Raw genomic sequence first — 20,495 nt, 5'->3', positions numbered from 1 at the left:
TCGGATTTTTTTCTGTCATTTTAAAGAGACATGCTAGAAATCCAGGTTTGTATGCAGAACTTTTCCCAGGTGTATGGAGGACCCTTAAGCTACTGTTATTAGTCCTCATAATTCTCTAAAATCATATCAGTTAAGGGCACAATTAGGCTTAAGTCAGTATAATCTAACATATTACAATAACATTGTAAAATATATAAATAAATAAGAATTGAATCCTCCTCACCAGCTTAGATCCGGGTTCTTGGCGGTGCGTGTCAGTAGACTGGGGGTTCAGAACATCTGAAAATGGGATCTCCGCATTAAACCGGATCTGCATCAGACGCAGGACGATTCTAGAAGTGTTCCGAAAGGAGGGTTTCTTGGCTTTGATCATGTTACTTCGTCCCATGCAGATTCCAGGTGTCTGTAAAGAGTGAGTTTTATTTATCAATGTTGGCTGTTTAATCCACATGGAGGTTGATAAAAGTTAACGATTCTTTTTCAGTAATGGTATTACGTCAGCAAAACATTGTAAAGCTTTGCAAGAATGAAGGATTATCTTACAATGATAATGGAATGCACGGTACAGAAGTAAGCGATGATAGTGGCTTTTAAGCGACCGACATTTCACCAAAATTTGTTAATAAATGTCTTTTCTTTGTCCTCTTATTTCCAGGAAGCCCTTTTGTTTGTTAATTCCAATTTGTAAGATATAAGATACATGTACCATAACTTTTTTATATGAGCATTGGCTCATCTTTCTGTAGTTAATGAATAAAAGACTAAATAAAACGATCGCTGTAGGGTACTTGTACTTCATCAATGACTCACAAAGGTTGACTGTCGGTCAGTACTCCTAGTTTGTATAGTGTGCAATAATTGACAGTCGGTCAGTACTCCTAGTTTGTTTTGGGTGCAATGATCTTGATTTGTGGGGACCAGTTTCACTGAGTTTTCATTATTGAGATGAAATTTCATTCATCATCTTGTGTGTTTAATGAATTACAACTTTAAAAAATATACAGTTATTCAAATTTCATTGGGATGTTTATTTGTGGCAGGGTCTTTGTGGTTGAATGGTACCCAATCAATTTACAGCCCCAAGGAATTCTACAGATTCCACAACATATGAATACACGTGACACAGAACACAAAACTCGTGTTGACACGTGACTTACGTTTCTGGGCGGACTCTCGGTGATCAGGAAGGTCTCTATTCCCCGCTCCTTGAGATAGGCGTTCCGGTCTCCGCCGTTTCCGGGCTCCACTTTGTATTCTTCCGGAAGATGTCGCAATGTCTCCCGTGTCAAATGGACTCGCCTAAACAAGAAAAAAGAATATGCAATGTTTATTTACTTTTCTACACGGAAGAGCGTTGAAAACTCAGTTTGTTTAGTTATATGAAATTCGGGATTAAATTTCTTCTGAAAATTTTACATGGTTAGCTTTGTCTTAAACTAAGTCAAATGTACCCTGGGATTCCCCCGGACTCCATTTGGTTAGCTAGTGTGACGTCATTACTCCATACGTCAAACTGCCATTTTTTCAATCCCAAGACTCCGCTCAGCACCCGTCCAGTGTGTAGCCCCACGCGCATGTTCAATGCCACGTCCGTTCTATCACAAACCATCCTGAAATTTGAGAACTTTATTTAAAAATCATCTATGTTCGACTTATTATTATAAAAATGTACCTGAATAATTCATATTAATAATGTGGAGTTGTAAAACTTACAGAGAAAAAAAAAATCAATTGACCTCTTAACAAAGTTAAGGTTATAAATTGTCTGTCGGGAACATAAACTATAAATAAATAAAAATAACAAATATCGTAAAGTTAATGAAAAAAAAACATTGAAGCCATGTAACAAATCTATTTGACATTAGGAACTTTTCAAAACAAATCGTCAAGAAGTAAAATACCACAAAGTAATACAGCTGAAAAATAGTATAAAATGAAATCACACCATGATTTTTTAAATTAACTCGCTTGCGTTAGGATGACCTCAGACTGTCTTACTTGATGACGTCAATCATGTCGAGCCCCATGTCCACACAGATCTTGGCGTGGTCCTCGTTTGGCTGCGGGACTCCACACACACAGTAGTAACAGTCGCCCAGGATCTTAATCCTCAGACAGTCGTAAAACTGTAACGAGAAAGGTCTACGATAATCAGACAGTCGTAGAACTGTAACGAAATAGGTACAAGATAATCAGACAGGTACAAGATAATCAGACAGTCGTAGAACTGTAACGAGATAGGTACAAGATAATCAGACAGTCGTAGAACTGTAAGGAGATAGGTCTACAATAATCAGACGGTCGAAGAACTGTAACGAGATAGGTCTACGATAATAAGACAGGTACAAGATAATCAGACAGTCGAAGAACTGTAAGGAGATAGGTCTACGATAATCAGACAGTCGAAGAACTGTAAGGAGATAGGTCTACAATAATCAGACAGTCGAAGAACTGTAACGAGATAGGTCTACGATAATCAGACAGTTACTGAACTGTAACGAGATAGGTCTACTGTAACCAGACAGTCGTTAAATTGTACCAAGAAGGGTATGTGACAATCGGTAGAAATGTAACAAGATTGGTTAACCGTATGTATTCAGTCATAGAGAGGGATATATGAGAATCAGACATGCAAGAACTGTAAAATATAGGTCTATCACAGTCAGACATATTTCATGTGCACGTTTAGTGTAATTTATTTTAATGTGTATGTTTAGCGCAATTTAATTCAATCTTGAACAAACAGGACTGAATTTCAGTAGCAATCGATGAAGATTAAGATACTAGACATAAAGACGCATGTACCTGACAGGCATGTTATCCCTTTTTTATCGGAAAGCCATACTTCGGCTAGCTAAGCTGTGATATTGCGAGGTGTCGCTGCGTTGCAAACAATGTATTATCTCTTTGTGAAAAGCCATGTGATAACGGTTTAAGTTCTTCTCGAAGATAAACTTGAAAACATGTCATTCTGTGTTGTCTATTCGATCTGAGACCTTTAAGAAATCGCTTAGAATGTGTATGCTTGAGCAAAGCTTTGCAGAAAAGATGCTATTCATAGCATATCGTATAAAGATGATGTCACATTTAATTACAAATGAACAATAGTTTGGATTGCGGCGGAACAGTAACTTACTTTTCTTCTTCTTCATATAATCTATCTTTAACAGTTTTAATTTTTTATTAAACCCAATTCAAATGGCGGAAATAAATCTGATGCTAATATCTGACGTCGCAGTGTGATCAAAATACCACAAATTCTTAATAGAAATACATTTACGACTACCGTACTTCGGCGATACAAGATTTTACGACATCCGTACCTTAGCGAGTCGGTCGAAGCTGCCGAACAATTCATTGAGGACGGTGACCAGTTCCTGTGCCGTGCACTGAGAGGACATCTTAGTGAAGCCCACGATGTCAGCGAACAGGATGCTGGAATGATGAAAAAACGTATAAATAAAAACAAACAATATACCGAACAAGCAAAGAAATACATGTACTGTAATACAAAACAGTAAACGGTGATATCATGCGCGAATCGGGATTTTTTTTTTGGGGGGGGGGGGGTCGATTATTTAAAGTATTTTAATTAACTGAGAAGTCCAAAAACTTAATTCTGTATTTCTATAAAGTGAATTCAAGAAGTTTGATTTTTCTAGGCCCCCTATCTAGATCCGCGCATGTCAATGTAAGAAATTAGTTGGTAATCTGTTAATAAAATGTGCAGTTTTAAACGGTCAATGTAAATGTTATCTTATAAGTACAGTAAGTTCTAAATGATTTATTCAAAACATGTGCAGTTTAGAACGATCGATGTGGAGAAATATGCAGTCACTTTGGTAAACGGTTTTTGTATGCAAAATGTGCAGTGTTGAACAATTTAATTATAGACATACAATCGTCCGTTATACGTCTATGCTTTGAAATACAAATAAATATGCAGTAAAAATGATGAATGAAAGGAAAATGAACAGTTATTGACCTTCAATTAAAAATCGAAATGTGTGCTGGTTTTGGAATTCATTGCAAATAATTGCGTAATGTTTCAAAAAATAACATTCTCGATTTTACGTGATAACATAAAAGTAGTTCTAAAACGATTCAATCGACAACATGTCAGTTTTCTGTAATAAAATGTTGATCTGGTAAAGCCTCGCCAAAATATAGTTCTGAGTCGATCAACTTCAAAGGAACACAGACTTCATACTACATGTACTAGCGACGAGCTCTCTGTGATTATTTAGTCTCCGGTCGGGTATTTTATAAAATGTTTTAGCCACCCAACCAACCCCCAGAATATCATAAGCAGCCTTCTAACTGTTCTAGGGATTCCCGTGAGTCTGTCCTTTAATACTACAGTATGTAATGAATACCTCGTGGGCTCGTAATATGATATCTATCTGTTGGACACGTGGGTTTCTCTCCGGGTACTCCGGCTTCCTCCCACATCAATGACCCATTCACGCTAACATCGGTACCAATAAGGGATATTAATATAAGTTGTAGAATTTGTTTATCAATCGTTGTAAAATAAATAAAGCTCAGTTTTTCAAAAATTATCTATCCCCGAGGGTCGTTATAGCGATAAAATACTCGTGATCACATGTAGTTATTTATTCTTCTTCATTTTCATTTTAAAAATATTCTTCATCAATTAGAATTTAAAATGTTCAACTACTTCGTTCCACCACAGAATACCGTCGGAAAATAATTGAAAAACGCAGACTGTGTCAATGGTGCCTTTTTAACACCCCTCCCTCCAGTTTAAGGGGGTCCCTCACCTGACTGGCTCGTAATGGTGGATGTAGATCTTGTGGAACTGCCGCTCGTTGTCTCTCATTGTGATGTCATCCTTGACTTCTGACGCCACGTGCTGCGGGAGCACGCTTAGTAATAAGCGCTCCTGTAGGAGGGAAAAAAAATAAAAACTCAGGCACAAAACAACACACCGGTAGAACAAAATAATAAAAAAATAGTATAAAAATAAGAGGAAAAAACCTCTCATACGTCAAAATGCAGTTTATAAATAAACATATTTTGTTCATATTTAAAAAAGGGAATGAGAGATGGTAGCAGGTGCTACTGGAATCCTCGTTACTCAGAAATAATCACCCGTCAAAATACAGCGGGATTAATCAAGGAAAGAATAAGCCTACTTGAAGATACAAAATTATTTTTTATTCTTATAACGACGTAAGAGCTAGCTATAACATCTGTCAAATAACAGTTAAAAAATAACTTCTTAAAAAAATCAATCTTCGAGATTTAATGCAACTATTTTTCCTTCTATAAAAACATAACAGATTGACGTCTACATGTATGCCCAAAGTCCAAATCATACAAAAATTAAAAATGATAAAAGCAACGTCAGCAAAGTTTACCAGTTTTTCGTTTTCCTGTTGTATCTCCTTCCGGGCCGCGATACAGTTGCGGGTGTCCACGAAGGTCTTCCTCTGGGCGCGCTGGGTCACGTTGTTGATGAAGATTCCCGCCACGTTGACCGAGACGAACAGGATGATGTTGGCCACCAACTACAATCAACACAAACAACTACAATCAACAATCAACACAAACAATTACAATCAACACAAACAGAATAAATGTGTGGAGAGATCCGATCAACAGCTATAAACATGTCCTATACAGTAAAACAAGATTCTTGGAAAATCATTTTTACGTGGCAAAAAATTCGTCAGTTATCAATTTTTAACTATTAGTAAAGGCTACATATATAACATCTTTTGGAAATGAAAATTCGTTTAATGTTATCCTTCTAATTTGCCTTGTATCAATTATATGCAACATCGTTGTGTACATATATATATACACATGTACAGTGTACATGTACTTTGGTTGTGACTACCATTGTTAATGTTGCTTGTATGGTTCGACGTATATATTACAAGATATTTATTTTGATAGTTTGGTAAGCGTTGTTTGCCTGCATTGTTACATGTTGTAATGTCATAGCTGTGTGAAGCCGTGGTGGTGCAAGTGATTCTATACCAGCATATAGTAATATGTTATGGTGGCAGCTACCACGGATTCCGTTTCGTGTAATTCCAGACGTTTTACCACTTTTTGTTACGTTATCTTTCGGTCTGTTTTCTTTGTTGTTGTGTTTTATGTTTAAGCTCGAGATAATAATGTTTCATGAAAAGCGAGTTTATATACAATTTATAGACACTCGGTTTATGATGTTAAGTGTAACAGAATAACAAATTGTGCAAAATCACTAAAATTCCCTTTCTCCGGCAATCGTAACAGATCAAAATGATGGTTCATAAAAAAGGTGTATCCCTACACTCTCTTTGAAGTGAAAATTCCTTCGGCTGATAAACCTCCAGCATGTGTTACAACCAGATGATACACAAGACAAATTAAATAATCAACACGCAAAATCTTCTTCAAAATCTTAAAGGTATGCACAACTTTATTAAAGAAGTCAATTCATATACTTTTGAAATAGCCAATTTAGTTACTGTGGAATCATTAATTTTCGTGGGGGTCAATTTTCGTGGATTGCTGAAATTTTATAGGTTCGTGGGGACGTAATTTCGTGTATTTTCTTATTCCTATAAAACGAAACATGACATTATAACCCTAAAATATTATTTGTGGAGGATGTTAATTCGTGGATGAGAGATACCCACGAAATCCACGAAAATTGACCACCACGAAATCTAATGATTCCACAGTAGTCATATTTCTTGACATTACCGTGCAATAATTTTCGTGGGGTAGCCAAAATGTTCCTGTTTCGTGGGGACGTAGTTTCGTTGGTAGTGTAATCGGAGTAGTTATAATAAAATATAAAACAAATGATTGCATATATAAGTTCGCGGGGATGTAAATTCGAGGGCAATGGTTATCCATGAAAGCCGCGAACATTGGTCTTCCACGAACAACGGTGATTCCACAGTATCTCCTCCCTCAGAAGGTAGGAGGACGGTAGCTATGTTAAATTTTCTTAATCTCTACTGCAAAAACGTGAAGTACTGAAATCACAGCTAAGGGGTTCCTAATTAGCGGACAGGGCCCCACAGTCAACGCTCTCGTAAACTCGTCACATCCGGGCATTTACTGGATACGTATATTTGTAAGAAAGGTAATAACAGTCAAAAAGGATCTACGCTCACTTTTTAACCAAAGGTCGGCGGAGTTCAAGATGTTCGTGTGTTTTTCTGTGACTTTTATTGAGCAGGGTTTTAGCATTTATTTCTATCCGAGGATTTACTTCGTGTGGTACAACGCTTTCCATACTCCTCGTCTGTAACAAATCTCAAATGTTTGCAAATAAAAGTTCGTTTCTCTTAAATTGTGCAGAAGTTTTGCAAAAAAAAAAAAACAGAAAAGAAAAAGAAAGTAATTTGATTCTTCACTATGTTAATCATTGTTCAACTCTTTAATATTTTCTCTGCCATCTTTTTCTCTCTCTCTCTCTTCTCTCTCTCTCTCTCTCTCTCTCTCTCTCTCTCTCTCTCTCTCTCTCTCTCTCAGAGAGATAAAACATGTACCTTTCCTAAAAATAAAAGAATCCAAATATCTTCTCTAGAAATATTGAAAAAAATTCAAAATCAGGCATCGTTAGATGAAGCCAGTGCAAAACCATCAAAACTGGTTTCTGTCGAAACAAGGAAGTGAAATCAGAGTAGAGACTAAACAAATATACTCTGACCCTAATGCACTAAAGCAACAACCGTCTGATTCCTGCATTTAAGTGAGCTCTAATTAAACCAAAAATAAACAAGTTTTCTCTAATCCTCCAAGATTAAAGCATTCTGTCTTCTTTAATAACTAATGACGAGTATCCAAAGACAGTCGTTTTCTCAGCGCGACGCTTCGCTTGGAGGTCGTTATGAAGGCCGTGTAGGGTGCAAGGACCCATAGACAGTCAGCAGCTGAGGTTGTAATTGTCAGCTACGATAATAAGCTTTCTTTGAATTTGTTGAATTGATAATTCGTACTCAGACATTCTCATACTATTATTCTACAAGTTTGCTGCTCTCTCCTCCTCTATCTCGATCTAGCTCTCGTATATACAGTATCCGTACCGTACATATTGAAGCAGACCTTTCGTAATGTTGTCTTACTTTATATTTAAAATAAAATATTAGTACCGTGCTATGTGAAACCAAAGTGTATTTTCATGATGTATCAGTTATTGTGAAATGCAAGTATATTTTCCAGTAAAAACTGGCGGATTTAGAGGGGGAAGGGGGGGGGGGGCATGCCCCCATCTCCTTTAGTGATCAAAATGTAAAAAAAAAAAACAACCACAAATTAGTAGTATACTACAGCAAATCAGTATTTGTTGCTATTCATCCATCTTATAATAAGTCAAGAATAGCTAGATTAATAGCTCTAAAAAGTTATTTTTTAAAAACCCAAAACCTGGAAGTTTCCTCGGGCTTCGCCCCCTGGGCCCCCATCAGGGTTTTTGCCCTGGACCCACTGGGGGCATGAAGGTGGCCCAATATCTCCAGCGTTTTGGGCCCCCTTTCAATAAATTCTGGATCCGCCACTGTAAAGACTTCACTTACTTATTCACAGTTATTTACTGCTGTTGCCTACAACTCAACTCATTCGAAGCAGTGTTATATATACACACGTTTCTCTCTTTACCGAGCTCTGTATCATTTAAAGCATTGTTACATATACAAAATTTTCTCTCTTTACCGAGCCCTGTATCATTTAAAGCATTGTTACATATACAAAATTTCCTCTCTTTACCGAGCTCTGTATCATTTGAAGCAGTGTTACATGTAAACACACTCTCTCTCCTTCCAGCATCCGTCGTTCTATCTTAAACACTTTCTCCGTCTAATGAGGAGGTATGCAAACATCGCTTTACAACATCGGCTACAGACGCGCGCCTGCTTCCTCTTTCATCGTCTGTTCCTTTTGTGACGTCATCTTGCCGCCACCATTCCTTGTTTGTTTTGTGGAGCTACTTACCGAGTCTCAATGAACTCATCACAAAGTCAACACATGTCAGATGATGGGAGGTGCTCTCTTAAAGCACAACAAAGGATGGTATTCATGAATGAGGCTTTCGTTTTTATTTTCGTTTCCTTATTTCCGAAATTAGTGAAGTATAAAATATTGACAATTAATTTAAAATTCGTATGAAAACATTTGGGATTTAACAATGGTGGGATGATAAGCGTATGCCATGGCTTTTTTTTTTGTTATCTTAAATAATCATGATTGTAAAGGAGATATCGACTGTTTGCTGTCTGGTATTCCACACGAGCCATTGACAAAAATATTACTTTCATAAGGGACATACATTCGAATAACTTTTTCACCCCAAGAATAAAAATCATGAAAAAGAAAGTTTTCGTATCATTCAAATCCCGCCTTCAAAACCCAAAAGCGAAAAGCTCCCTTTTTTCACGCGCTTTGATACGATCCATTCAGAAAAATTTTAAAGTCTTTAATTTTTCTTTGATTGCTTTAAGCTACGGTCTTAAATTCTTTCAATTTTTAGTATTCTAAAAAAATCCCCAAAATTCATTTCAGATAACATGAATAACACAGTTTCCTATGTAGTATTTTTAACTGCGTTATCAATAATTTATCATTAAAATTGAATTAAAAATAACTTGAGACACGAGTGGAAAATGTTTCAGATTAAAAAGGAATGCAATGAAACAAGCAGTTGGTCTTCTATATTTTAAATAAGTATGAAAAGTTAATGCCAGATTTTTCTAGCTGAAGTAAAATCTTTAATACGATACTGACTGGAATACTTCGATGAATTATAAAGAACGGTCAACAATGCACACCGAAAAGAAATGGGGCGAGGATAGAATTTTGTAGTCATGTATCACTTGTAAATAGTTTACTTGCAATAATCTTTTAAATTTTTTGATTAGATGCTATATATATAGGAATTGCAAAGAGTGTTTGTATCGCTGACTTGTGGTTCAGTATCGTGTTGTGATCTGTGTTTACACAGATATACCCGGCAATTAGATTTGTTCCGCAATAATCAGATTGGCTTTGCCGCTGTATTAATGGCTGGTATATGCAATGTTAACAGACCTCTCGGTCGATGTAATCAGGACCCCTCTATGTCTGGGGACTGACCAGTGTATATACATCAATAGATAGATGTTTGGACGGAAGTAGACGTATAATGCAATAAAATGTCATCTCTTTCACGAGGAAACTAACCGGAAGTGGCGTTCATTGTCCTGTAATTGATTTACAATGTATCTCTGTTTGAAAATCTACATTTTGGACTACGGAAACAAGAATTTTAAAATAGTGTTAACCCATCCATCGATTGATTTACACAGATGGGTTAAGTTAGTCTTGTAGACTTTTTTTATCCTTATCATGATGTCTGCCAGTAGAAAACCGAAGGGGAGAATATTTGCTCTAGTCTACAAGTTCGTTTCATTATTAAGATTAATCACCATAGCAACCAAATTTATGTATATTATTCATGTGCTTATTTTATATAGATTGTATCTTTTACTTGAAAATACGACGTGTCATTTCGATTCTTAATCGCAATTAATTATTACTCAATGTATGAACTCGATCCAATTTTCATTTTATTTTACAAAGATAATATCTGCATTTACTTGAAAGGATAGCAATCTCAGTAAATGTGCATTAATGGGTTATCTGTCCTGTCGAGTGGGTATGTTCACCTTAAGATTCGCCCTGTCGCCGTCTTTTTATCGATCTCCGTCAGATTAGATCTATCTATCTATGTGGCCCGCCATCAGGGTCCTGTAATCGGGCATGCATTAATCCATTAATTTCAATTTCTGATAGTTTCTTATGGCATCTAATGTCCCGTGTGTTTTCTAAAAGCTCGCCTTTTTATACTCACAATCGATCGCCGTGAAGTTGTTTGTTCTCAATGAATTTATAAGACTCTGAGGAGGATGAAAATGAAAAAAAACAACCAATCAAACAAGGATTGTTACACAGTATACCGCCGAACCTGTTCATGACCTTCGACCTATTGTGTCCATTTCCTAAGGTACACCATGTACATGTATCTGCATTAACAACATGTGCCCTCTACCACTGCCCCCTTGATTTCTCAGACAAGCTACAGCGCAGGTCGTCTCATGCAATAAACAGGCATCCAACTAAATATCCCATGCCTTGCATGGTCAAGAGACAGAGCGGCCTGGACATGCTTGGTGGTACTAGCGGTCGTTCTACAACATCCAGTATAGCCCTCCATCCACTCTTCTACAACATTCAGTATAGCCCTCCATCCACTGCCTCACAACATCCAGTATAGCCCTCCATCCACTGCCTCACAACATCCAGTATAGCCCTCCATCCACTGCCTCTTCTCATGAGAACTAGGGTAAGGGTAGGGGAGAGGAGGAGATTGACGAACAAGATAAGGCCGTGGGTTGACGGATTGAAGGTGTACTGTGGTGTTCACCTTAGCAAGCGCCGTGTATCTCAAGCCTCAATATCGCTGTGGTATCGGCGATAAAGTTCTAAACTCGGCGCAACCTGCAGGAAACGCACATCCTTCTATCTACCATTGCATCACCGCGCGCATGATCCCGCGTTGACAGGGCGATCCATCATGGCGGATATCGGCGTACGACTTGTCAACACCTACCGCTGCGTTTAACGAGGGCCTCAAATTATTATTAACTCGTTAATTAATCATTGAGCCATTTTAAATCGTTTTTCATTTTCAGCCTTCTTATCAATCCCAGAGTGCACTGCAAGCAGTTTTTCTCCCGATGCCTCTTGCCCTTGACCGCCCCTATCTCTCTATTTCTGTGGATGTTTTATGCTGTGTTTTTTTCTTCAATTGCAATAATCTGTGCTCTATACAGATTATTTTCATAACAATTAACATTCTTATGTAAACTAACCATCAACAGGGGAACTATTCATTATGAAATGCCGAATTGATGTAAACGGTCTGAACAGCCAAATTGATGTAAGCGGTCGTATTTTTATCTTTTATTAACGTAATGAGTGTTATTATGCAATACATTTCTTTTAGCGCTGCACGACTCTAGGGAAAATCCTTATGATGTTGAGTCTACTTTCTCCATCCTTTTATTGCTATTACAACCAATAAAATCATAATCATTCGCGCATCAGAAGTCCTCCATTTGATAGAGTGATGCTAAATATAAAAGCCGGAGATTTTATCTAAATTGACGTTCTCCAGTACATTAACACACACATGTAATTTGTAAGCGTTTATTGTCGATGTTTTTTTTAACATTACGCCGTGATGTCGTTGACCATTACGCCATAACTCGTTAGGCGTCTGCATGAAAGCGCTTTAACGCAACAGCGTTATATGTTTTAATGAATTCAAGTTTCTGTGATGTAATTCATACATCGCATTGTCGCAAATAAGTGTTGTGTGACATCTTTAAACAAGGTGTTTAGCTTTGAACAGCAGAACTGAATACATCTACATCTGGGCACCACACTAATGCGTACACAAGCACTTAGAAATCGAGTTACCGAACCCGTTAAACAGTAATTACTAATTATCTACAATCTGGACCCTACTCTGAAATTGATTTAGAATACCTCCTCTAAAGATAATGGGTCGTTAAAAAAAAAAAGCGAAATCTTGAGGATGTTCAACCCGATGAGTTTTGAAGTTCTCTCATGGTTCTTTTTGTGCCATAAAATTGAGATCTTAAATGCTTAACGTAGTAAATGCTCTGATAGCTTAAACTGTTTGAGTTCAGTTTGTTAGAACTGTGGATCGATGTGGGACTTTTTACACTGACACTAACTGCTTCTTTACATACAATTCAATCACGTGCTACAAAATGCGTGTGGTATCCGAGGAATCAGCCACCAATCTCAGAGATCCTACATTTCTTCATGTCCAAAGTCTTGTCATTAAAATCGGATAGATTTACAGAAACTGAGTATCAAATTTTGATTACTCTCCTTCAGTTTCATTAAGGTACATGGAATTTAATATTTCTGGCTTTAGTAGTCCATATACCATTTATCGCGGTTTATTGGTGTTAAAATTATTTCTATGTTCTATTATATGGTGACGTCATTATTTAACGTATTTACTTGGAATTCGAAGAAATGAAGCCGAGTGTGATCTTTCTCATGTTGGTGGACGGCTGGCGGTACAGTTCCTAGAAACCTTTCTGTCAGTTAATGAGCCCAGCTTACGTTAAGCATCAATCAAACGTTATGAATTACATGTTTATAAGTAGGCCTATACAATTATAATTGATATAGAAAATAAACTTCAATGTCTGCATCATCAGCACATTTATTTCTAGCTATTTACTGCAAATTCTTTATATTACGCGAGTACTTATTTCCGCGATCCCGCGGTTTCGGATCAAATTGCGAGAAAAGAAAACGCGATCACGGAATTCCCATCCTTATTTCTTTTAGTTTTTAACTCTTAAGAAAATAATAGCGAGATTTAAAAATCCGTGAAGGGTGCCTCTCGCGATTTTACGCGGAAAGTAATTCCTCGGGGTTAATTAAGAATCTACAGTATCAATTCACAATTGTCATATATTTCGTTTGCAATTTTCGCTTTCAATTATGGTTATAAAAAAAAAATCAATAAAACTATATTCATACAACATGTGATTAGCAGCAAGATACTTCTGCGTAAATAAAACAACATTTTGATGTGTAACACATTTCTTACAGATTGTCTTTATGTCAGATTCAGGCATTCCAGGGGCTACACTATTGGTTTCCCCAATTAACTGGGGCACATTCCTTCCGGCGGGCACCGGGACCTGGAGAGAACCTCGATTCACACACCACACTTTTTTTTTTACCAAACAACAGACGTTGTTGTCTCATTTTTCTTGAAAGTGAAATTTTATAATCTTAAAGCGAATTTTAATTTTTTTTAACCACTTCAATTAGTTTTTGTCACAAAAGATCATCTATCAAGGTCGTTTGGTGTATAGTCTGCTTGTTCGGGATTTCGTTAGAACGACTGTCTGGTTACAACAAAGAAAACAGATATACATGTGTTCTCTGGATCTAGACTACAGTTTTAGCAAAGTGTGGTATATGTGTGTCTGATTAACTGTGGTTTAGATGAAGCAAACTGAATCAAAGATTTTCAAAAATAGTTTTTTTCTACGAACGCTTACCTGTCTCCACCAATCAGAATCGTTCTCGGTCTTGGTGACGATGCAGACGACCACGTGACTGGCTGGAATGATGACGCCACAGATGACGGCGAGTAGGGTCCTTAGGGGCACGAGGGAGTAGATGATGAACACCACGAATACGATCTGCCACACACCGTCCGCGTGCGTGTAGGTGGGGCGGGGCGCCAGGGGGTGGTCCAGGTCAAAGGGGAACGACAGAACGGCGAAACACACCATGAAGAACAGAATCACGTGCACCACCACCCGGAAGTGGACCTCTCTCATGCAGTCGTACTTAAAGAGGAAGAACAGCATCAGAATGAACATTGCGATGAAGATAAGACACATAATTCCGTGACACAGGCCATAGATGGTAAAATCCCGAATATACGCAAACTCCAATGCAGATAGGGTTGCCGTGAGAATTATGAACACTCCTAATGTGTACCGAAGGGCCGACTGCTGGAGGTTGTATATATACCTCTGGTACAATTTCTCTAACTCCTCACTTTTGAACTTGTATGGACTCAGTCGCCGCTTCATCAAGTTTTTTCGTTTTGTCAGAGGCTTTGTTTCCGGTCCACCCTCCATTTCCGGATCCGTCTCGTCAGCACTGTTGTTCTGCATTTCCGGTTTTGAAAGTTTTTCTTTGTTTGAGTCTGGCTTATAGGTTTTATAAATGTAGGCTTTGAAACATTCTTGCGTCCTCTGTCATTTTCTTATCCTTGCGTGCTTCAGGTACAAACACCAATGATTTTATCCCTAAAATCTGATACTAACCCATGTCAGCCGAGGCAGCTCCGTAAAAACCACACCTCTCCATGCTTAAACCATGTTACACTATGACATTTCTTGAAGCAGTTTGAAATAGCTTTGTAGCAAGTTCATTTCAAACTTGACTTCGATTTTCCCCGTCTCTTCTCTCTGCTTCACATTTTGCTGTGTTTAGATGTAGGTCTGTGATCTTGTTGATTTACCTGCTAGAATAATGAAAGAATTCAATAATCAATTTACACAGGTAAATATTATATCAACTGAAGCAAAATTGTGCATGATATACAAACACTGTGTACTCTCTATAAAAATGTCTCAGCGTTCCATTCATTCTCTCTCTCTCTCTCTCTCTCTCTCTCTCTCTCTCTCTCTCTCTCTCTCTCTCTCTCTCTCTCTTATCCACATACATACATACATAGTACCTACCTACACATACGTTTTACAGTGATCGCCCTAGAGAACTATACAGAGCTCCTGCGGAACATCTCTTGGTTTTATCTTAGTCTGCTAATCTATTTTCAGGTAACGAAGCAGAAATCTAATTATTCTGACGAGAGTTCATTTATGGGTCAGATAAAACAATATGTACGTTCAGCGGAGCCTGAATGTGATTTCATCGTGTGTCTGTGTGTTTCTGGAGTTTACCTGTGTAATTATGTGGCATTTCACATAAAGTAAATACATATGTAATTCATTTACCTAGAAGAAGTGTCGTCCCTACCTTTAGCACTGCTGTTAAACTTAGACCGTAGGCACACTATGTGTTCAGTTTCCACCCTGACCAACACCCCACCAACACCCCACCACAAGTTTACATCAGTCACACAGATACCGGTTTTTTCACAATTCTGAACATTTCTGAAATACATGTTTACCTTTCTGACATAATTCTAGAACTGAAACAAGTACGTGTAGTTCTCACTCTCTTGTTTTTGTAATCATTGTGGATAACTTTACGAACAAACCAGAAGCATTTCACATAATGGACTCGATTATCCTATTATGATACTACAATGTACATCGGCACAGTTGCCCGTAGTGCACCCAATCACAGCCTGTCAGTCACTGTAGATGACCAATGCATTCCTGGTGATAATTTCTCACGGCCAGCTCAGTTTCAATCTATGCACAGAGGGTGCTCAGTTTGAAATCAGGCAATCGTTCACATCAGGGAGGAAGTTATCAGACTGGAAGTTTTCAGACCGAACAAGTCCAGAGTCAACCATTATAGTAAACACTAGCATATTTGAGGGACTAGGGGATGAACTTTTTATACCGATTGCATGTCTGGTCGCACCTTCTGATATCCATGACGAAGCGATACAGACCCTTCAGTCTAAAGAGATTATCAATACACAAATGCTACAACAACGCCGACAGACGATTCACAAAACGACAAGTGAATCTCTAGGACCAACAACTTCTCTCTAAGACGACCATTTCCTGTCTCTGTGTCGGGCCGTGGAGATACACGGAGAGATGTCAGGGACACGGCTCCCTAGGAATCTCAGAGGCTGATAGCCCGGCAGCAGCCACGCGCACGTCAAAATTCACGGCCATTTTTTTTTAATGGACGAGGAACTAATTTGATGGTTAAAATATGGTCTTTTGATTTTACAGAGACCCTTCTTGACGTGTTGATGGCTCGTAAAACAGAATTAAACAGAACTAGGAAATGTCCCTACGTGGGAGTTGTTTTTGACAATGTAATAGCTCTGTACAAAAATGCCATGTTCTCCTTTCGCAAGAGAAATTGTATCAAATGATAGGAAATACATGGGTGAAGAAAAAAGAGTAAATTTTTTTTTTTTAAATTAGTGCTTAGAAATGTAATAAATTAATGAAAAGATTGAATATATATTGTCTTAATTAGATTTTTTCCACAACTTGGAGAATAAAATAAAAAATACAAAAAAAAAAGTTTGTTACAAAATCAGGAGAATGCAAGCAGATAAACACTTTATCAGAATGTCAGAATATTTATAATCAAATATAATTCATAACAGGTGTCTAATAAAAACAAACACAATTCGATATCGTATTTTTGAATAGGACACTGCCTTTAATCATAATAGCTGTCATTAAGCCAAAAAATGCCTCAATATAAACAGTTTACTTAAATCTGATCGCAAAATATTTCAGGTATGAATTTTATGAGCGAAAGAACATTGAATGGCTGATATAATGTTTCATTAATCGCTTTTAAAAAAATGTAATTTTCGGATTCTAAAAAATGCATGAATGCATGTGCGTGCGCGGGCACCTGCTTTCAAACACCCACAGAGGGCGCGTGCCAGACATTATAGACAGCAGAGTGTTTTGATTAAAGGGTCGACCAGATCAAAGCTATTCCACATATCTGGTACAGATTTGATGAAAAACCGGACGGACTCAAATTGAAAGCCCTAGCGTGGATATATTCCTCAGATTATCCCTCTCTTCTTAGTATGACAAGGTTCTCAGAGATATGAGGGTCCGATCGTTGCACTGGCGACCGATTATTGGGGGGTAATGAGAAAGTGCTGACAGGGGGTCATCATTTGTACGATATTAGTCAGGGGAAAACAGACGGGGAGGGTGGGGGGAGTCTAAGCCGACTTTAACCCACTTAATGACGCATAACGCTGAAACGATTTCTTTTATGTGGCGTTACCAGAGGTTTTGTTATACGTGTTTATTGTACTTCCACTTAAAATACTATTGTATTTCAATATCAAGTCTATACAGCATTTAAACAGTAAGATGTCTCAGATCATTTCAAACATCATTCTGATAGTGATGTCTATGTATTATTGTGTCTAACGCACTAAGGTGTCTCAAATTGTCGAGAATATGGCAGAATTTTGTCTTGACTACAAAGTTTCATCTGTTTTTTCTACACAATGCATCGATATTGTGTATTGCCACTGTAAAGGTGTACATATATTGTTTATTGCCACTGTACACGTGTACAGTAAACTGTCAGTAAACGTGCATTACACGTTGACACCGTCCGTGCACTGTTGTCAACATACACGACTATTGTTACGTGTATAAATGTCACGGGTTTTACTGTCACGTGTGCATCGCTGTCAGCTGTAAGTCGTACTGTCTACATTGTGATTGTATTCATCTCCGTGTGATACACATAGGCACGTCAGTAAACTTTGTGCAATGCACCTGCACTCTCCGCGGTATCTCTGTAATCATCGTCACACAGTGTGCATATCGCGAGTATATCTAAAACCTCGTCGGAAAATGCACTTATTTCCATGTTGGCATTTCACATGCATTACATTATATGTAGTTTACCGTCGTTCTAACTAATCGAAACATTTCTGTTGATCTCTCAATGTACTATTTTGTCTATGTACCCTATGTAGGCTCGTCCTCTAGCTGTTCGCTGATAGAGTTTATTCTGCTCTGAATGAATCTGGATGCCCTGTACCATCTTCACTGATAGTGACGACCAGATTCTTACAACAAAAGAAAACGCTAAATGGCGGAAACAAAGAACTTGGCAGCCTTCTAATACGAGTGTTTTTTGGCGCGTGCCCCGAACATCAGCCGTGTAATAGATCAAAAACCGTCAAAAAAGCAATTCAGAATCCGGATCCCCTACCGTGTAGGAAAAGCCAGAGAACAGCGGAATAAAGAATTCAACATTATTGTTACATCATTCTCTCTCTCTCTCTCTCTCTCTCTCTCTCTCTCTCTCTCTCTCTCTCTCTCTCTCTCTCTCTTACAGACACTTTAACATGTAAGAGAAAGACAACACATTTTTCGCATTTTTATGGAAATGAAATAATATAGAGAATCCATCTGCTTATCAAAAGATGCGTAACACCGCAGCATGTGGGGTCAGGCTTCTATAATCACATCGATTGGGGGTTAACATATAAATGTAAGAGATGGACAATCAGTTCTAGATTTAGAGAAAAGTGTTATCTAGTAAGCTGATTTAATCCTTCTATTTATACTGCCGCTAATACCTATGTAAGCTTCTGTGAAAATTAATACCACTCGGCTAATAACGTAGTTGTATAACTTTAGGTAAAAATATGAGGAGTGTATGTGTGTGTGTTGGAGGGGGGGGGGGGGGGGGGGGTCTTACAAACGGGATCGGGGCTAGGTAAGAATTCAAAAGCTATGAAGAAAATATCCTCTCTCCTAGTTTAAGTATAAATGTCAATCATAGTGGTTTTCGACATGATTTTTCAAAGATGAATTGATTGTGGAAATTAATTAATACACGGTGATTGCCAAACGCTGGTTACAACTATAGTATCTACATGTTGAACATTAACAACGGTCCGATTATACAGGATAATGTTCTGATAAAATAATGATAAAAATCAAACTCTCTGGTGTGTAAAAATCCAAACACTAATTCTTTTTAAAATTGAATAACCCATTGATTTACAGAGAAAAGTTGTCCTTACCTTTCGTGGACTGGATGTATTATCTTAACAATTTCTCCGGTCAAATTGAAGGGGAACGTCTTTGTTAAAAATCAGCAGTGGCGAGAGAGACTCGGGGAGTTTTAAAATCCTTCACAACACACTACACAGCTGATGGCGGGTCCCTTGTTCTTTCTTTCTCTCACAATCTCCCTATCAAGAGATCAACTGATCTAGTCGAGAATCAAGTTCCTGATTTTTACCTTTCTCATCAATGACCGCCGCTGAGGGAACACGGGGTTCGACAGAGAACGAGAAGAAACCCTCCACGGCGCGGAATGCCTTGCGCTGTACCTCCGCTGTTCCCCACGTGTGTACACGGCTATACCCAATCTGTGCATATGTCGTCTGCAAAAATTAGGGGGAAAACTTCAGCGGAAGCGGGGGTACAGAGAATATCTCCCCCTAGAATCTGTCAGAAAAGCTTTCTGTCAGTCACGGCCGAAAAGTTACGTGTAAACTCGTTGTTAATTGAGAAGAATATTGGCTTTGTTAAATCCCAAACTCCTGAATGAAGTGCTGGGCCATTCTCTACCTGCGCCGAACCCAATACCTGCACGCCTTGTTTGTTTACATTTTTCTCGCCTTTCTCCGGGGATCGCGGTTCAAAGGTCAGAATAACACATTAATATTGGATGGAAGGTGTTCTTAAGAAGTCAAGCGAGTAAATGTCCCACTCAGCTGACCGTGGACAGGGGTAGCGTGGATTTAATCGTGTGAGAGTGATGGCGGAGATCGCTTAATCTTGTTTGCCTCTGTGCCCCGTGGTCAAACAATGGGCCGCATTGTCTGACAGTGTCACGGTGGGAGATGTTATCACGGAGACGAGGACCCAGCACGCTGCCCCGACACCCGGTGATCCGTACACAAACACGGGGGCGGATCGCGATCAGGAGTGGGGGCGGGGGGTCGAAACATCAGGATATTAAATGGAAATTTTGAAAAAAGCTACAGGGTGTACAGAGATTTATTTCATTTTAAAATGATTTAATACATGTTCACGTGTATGAAAACGACCTGGGAGCTGCGTACAGTTCCGTTCGTATTAAAAATATTGCAATTAGCACAAAAAATGCGCTAGTGTTTGGTTGATTAATAGAATCATCCCACAAATTCTGTTAAATAATTAGTATCATTAAATTTTTCAGACAATTTTCCA

At 38.2% G+C, this 20,495-nt stretch overlaps 1 protein-coding gene across 4 annotated transcripts in view; it reads right to left on the bottom strand.

The window, feature by feature from the left end:
• LOC105340585 (adenylate cyclase type 1) overlaps nucleotides 1-20,160 on the bottom strand; it is a 36,515-nt gene extending 16,355 nt beyond the window's left edge. The window contains exons 1-9 of one of the 4 annotated variants that reach the window (XM_034454857.2): nucleotides 19,319-20,160; nucleotides 14,124-15,103; nucleotides 5,385-5,534; nucleotides 4,785-4,906; nucleotides 3,324-3,435; nucleotides 1,999-2,126; nucleotides 1,452-1,610; nucleotides 1,158-1,299; nucleotides 224-403 (exon numbers count right to left, since the gene is read on the bottom strand). In XM_034454857.2, coding sequence (XP_034310748.2) covers nucleotides 224-403; nucleotides 1,158-1,299; nucleotides 1,452-1,610; nucleotides 1,999-2,126; nucleotides 3,324-3,435; nucleotides 4,785-4,906; nucleotides 5,385-5,534; nucleotides 14,124-14,750 — 1,620 coding nt within the window. In that variant the 5' untranslated portion in view covers nucleotides 14,751-15,103; nucleotides 19,319-20,160. Of the gene's footprint in view, nucleotides 1-223; nucleotides 404-1,157; nucleotides 1,300-1,451; nucleotides 1,611-1,998; nucleotides 2,127-3,323; nucleotides 3,436-4,784; nucleotides 4,907-5,384; nucleotides 5,535-14,123; nucleotides 15,104-15,187; nucleotides 15,209-15,323; nucleotides 15,343-19,318 lie in introns of those variants that run through there. The other 3 variants (XM_034454858.2, XM_066072757.1, XM_066072758.1) reach the window with 3 other exon arrangements.
• Nucleotides 20,161-20,495: the final 335 nt, after the last annotated feature.

This window comes from Magallana gigas, chromosome 10 (genome assembly GCF_963853765.1).
Source record: "Magallana gigas chromosome 10, xbMagGiga1.1, whole genome shotgun sequence".
Classification (NCBI taxonomy): domain Eukaryota; kingdom Metazoa; phylum Mollusca; class Bivalvia; order Ostreida; family Ostreidae; genus Magallana; species Magallana gigas.
The sequence above is the reverse complement of the archived record's forward strand: the minus strand, read 5'-3'. Positions and strand labels throughout refer to the sequence as shown.